The sequence below is a fragment of the Athene cunicularia genome, unplaced genomic scaffold (assembly GCF_003259725.1).
Source record: "Athene cunicularia isolate RWA unplaced genomic scaffold, athCun1 BOjh375695_part1, whole genome shotgun sequence".
NCBI lineage: Eukaryota > Metazoa > Chordata > Aves > Strigiformes > Strigidae > Athene > Athene cunicularia.
Genome location: NW_020799149.1, coordinates 117449 through 120528, shown reverse-complemented (window position 1 = coordinate 120528; position 3080 = coordinate 117449). Strand labels below are relative to the sequence as shown.

At 64.9% G+C, this 3080-nt stretch overlaps 1 protein-coding gene across 1 annotated transcript in view; it reads right to left on the bottom strand.

Annotated features, from left to right (window-relative positions):
- Nucleotides 1–1814: 1814 nt before the first annotated feature.
- LOC113490444 (nuclear factor 1 C-type) overlaps nucleotides 1815–3080 on the bottom strand; it is a gene marked incomplete at its 3' end in the record, with an annotated part of 1920 nt that continues 654 nt past the window's right edge. Inside the window, exon 2 of the mRNA XM_026866921.1 lies at nucleotides 1815–2346. Within this exon, the coding sequence (XP_026722722.1) occupies nucleotides 1815–2346 (532 nt within the window). The remainder of the gene's footprint in view (nucleotides 2347–3080) is intronic.

Below are 3080 nucleotides of genomic sequence, written 5' to 3'. Positions count from 1 at the left end.
TGGGACACCCCTGTCCCCAGCACAGCGCCCACTGTTCCCATTCCCAGTGCGCCACTGGGAAACGGGCCCCATTCTGCCTGGGAGCTGGCGAGCCACGCGCACGGGCATGGGGGCACCACGCATGCGCACACACTGGGGGTGCGGCCGGGCAGGCAGGTCCTGGCTGGACATGCGTGTGTGACTGCACACCCCCACCCGCACCCCCCCGGTGATCGCCCGCAACCCCACCTGCCTGGGGTCCCACCTGGGCCCTGGGGCAGGATCTGGCCCCACGAGGTTGTGCCCTGCTTTTCCCCAAAGCCAGGAGGGCCTGGCAGTGCCCCTCCAGCGCCCGGCCCGGGACAGGCAACTCCTTGGGGAGCAAGGGGGGGGTCACATCGCCATGCCTCAGCTTCCCCAGTGTCACCCAGCGTGTCCCACCGCTGGCTGGGTGGGGGCAGAGCAGTCTCTGGCTGCCCATGCTCACTGTGATTCACGGTGCTGGCACCTGCTTTGTTGGGATTGCCGGCACCGCGGTGCCCTCTGTGCTGTCACTATCTGTCCCTGGGCCTTGGCCAGTGCTGGGCAAGGAGCCACCAGCCCCACCTCCCCCCGCTGTGGTGTCGATGGGGACGGACTCACGGGGCTGGAGGGTATCACCATGGGCATGGGCAGGGGGTTGCTGCCAGGAAGGGACCGATGTCCTGGTCCCCACACACTGGGCAGTGGTGGCCTGGTCATGGCGGGGCCACAAGCCCCTTGACCACCCCTTGGGGCTGCGTGTTACAGACCCCCTGGCTCTGCATCATCCCTGTGAAACCAAGCCTCACCCTCGCCCTCGGGGATCGCACAGCATCTCCCCAGGCTCCTCACCCACCTGGGGGTGCCGGGGGATGTCGGGGTCTGTGGGGGACCCCAGCTGCCAGCATGTCAGCAGTCAGGGACAGCAAACCTGCCTGGATAAAATAAGATCTGACCCAAGGTACTACGAGCTTCCTCTCCCGACACACAGGGGAGGTGGTGTGAGCCAGCGGTGGAGCCGACGGCTTAGGGACCTAATCCTCTGAGCCTGGAAAACGCCATCTGCCCTGCCCGCTGTGCCTCAGTTTCCCCCTTTTGATCATCAAGGCTTCAGGGGCAGGTCTGACCCTCCCTCCTTGCTGCAGTGAAACCAGCCCAGTTGTCCCACCGGGTCTGCAGGACCCCCGGGCAGGTGAGGGGCAGGGGAGCTGCATCCTCCCGGGAGCTGCTGGGGTTTGCCCCCACTGGCGTTATTGCTGCCCCCTCCCCATCCAGCCTTGGCTGCTCCCGTCCCTGTGAGGGGCTGGGACCGCAGCCCACGACAAACTGGCACTGCTGGACCGCTCCCAGCTCCAGCCCTCGGGAACAGGCTGTCCCTTTCCTGCCCACGCCACCCACCCGCTCCTTGCTGGGCTGCCGGCACAGTCACGTCAGGCAGGCATGGGATGTGGGGCTAACCCCCCCCCAAACCCCCCTCTGGGGATGCCCAGAGCCAGGAGCATCCTCAGGGACCACGCACCTCCTCTCCTCCCTGGCACACGCCTCCCAGGGCAGCCCGGATCTGTCCCGGCTGGGGGAAAGGGGCTGCATGGGCAGGGTGGGGGCACCCACTTGGGCAGCAGTTTGGAGTGAGGGGAGCACTGGTCTCCTCTTTGCAAGGACTGCAATGGGAAATGTGTCCCCAGGCAGTGTCCCTAAGCTGGAGCCAGGGATGGGACAGACACTGGGGGTGATGGGAAAGCTGGAACACACACCCCTCCCAGCTCTGGTGGGGACCCACCCTGGCTCTGCCCCACAGGCGGCCGAGCACCCACCTCTCTCGCGGACGAAATAAGCCAGGTAGAGGTCGAGCTCCTTGACGGAGACACTGATGTGGTGGGGCTGGACGCAGAGGATGGGGTTGGTGCACTGGCCGGACTTGACCAGGCGCTCGCCGTCGGTGCTCTCCAGCGGGATCCCTTTGAAGAGGATGACCATGACAAGGTCCAGCCGCCACACCTTGTCCGCCTGCCGCAGGCAGTCGATGCGGCGCATCTTGCCCTTCTGGTCAGGGTTGGAGAGGACACAGCACGAGGGCTTCTTGCCCGTGATGGAGAGCACGAAGTCCTCGCGGCACTCAGGCCGGATGTCCTTGCGCAGCTTGGCCAGGAGGCGCGAGGCCCATTTCTGCTTCACCTCTGGCTTCTCGCTCAGCAGCTCATCCTTCACTGCCCTCTCCTCATCCTTCGTCATCCTCTTCTCGTGCTTCTTGAAGTACTTGCGCTTGCGGGCCTGCAGGTTGAACCAGGTGTAGGCAAAGGCCCGGACATGGGGGAGCAGCGCCTCGATGAAGGGGTGGAACTCATCCTGTGGAAGCGGAGGGACATGAGGTCACTCCCGGCCAAACCTCCCTTCCACATCCAACCCGTAACGGCTGGGGAGCCTGCTGGGGACACCCCTTCTGGACTGCATCCCAGCAGAAGAGCTGTGGCAGAGGCACATGCCTGCCAGGGACAGGGAACCCCTCCCCACACAGCAGGATCCCCCCCTTGTCCCGACAGACCCCCATAAATCCCACCAGCTGCAATTCTCCCACCTGGGGGTGTCCAGAACATACCAGAGCCGGTGGTGCCACAGAGGGGCTCAGCCCTCGGCAGTGCCTGGCCCCTCGCCCCCTCCCACCCATGCACGTCGGGATCTGCTTCCTACAGGCGCCAAAATCCCACCTGACACCGCACCCGTTGGAGCCGCTGTGCTGGTGCCAGCCACTGCCAGACCACAGCACCCAAGGGATGGGTCCTCCAAACCCCCAGCATCCCGGGTGCTCCTGCACGGGCTGCGGGTGCCTTGGACCTCTTCACTCCCTCCGGACCAGTGGGAAACTCCCCCAGTTTGCCCCAGCTGTGGCCAGCCCAGCAGCTGGCACCCAGCCCGGTGCACAAGGCATGCTCTGACTGCCTTTTTCCATTTGGTGAGCGCTGCTGGACGAGTCCAGCCCCGAAAGAAAACAAGGAAAATGCATCCCTCTCAATGGCCCCTCCTTCCCGCATCCCTTTTTTTTTTCTCAGTTCGGAAAATCAGTGCTTCCTGGATTGGGGGGG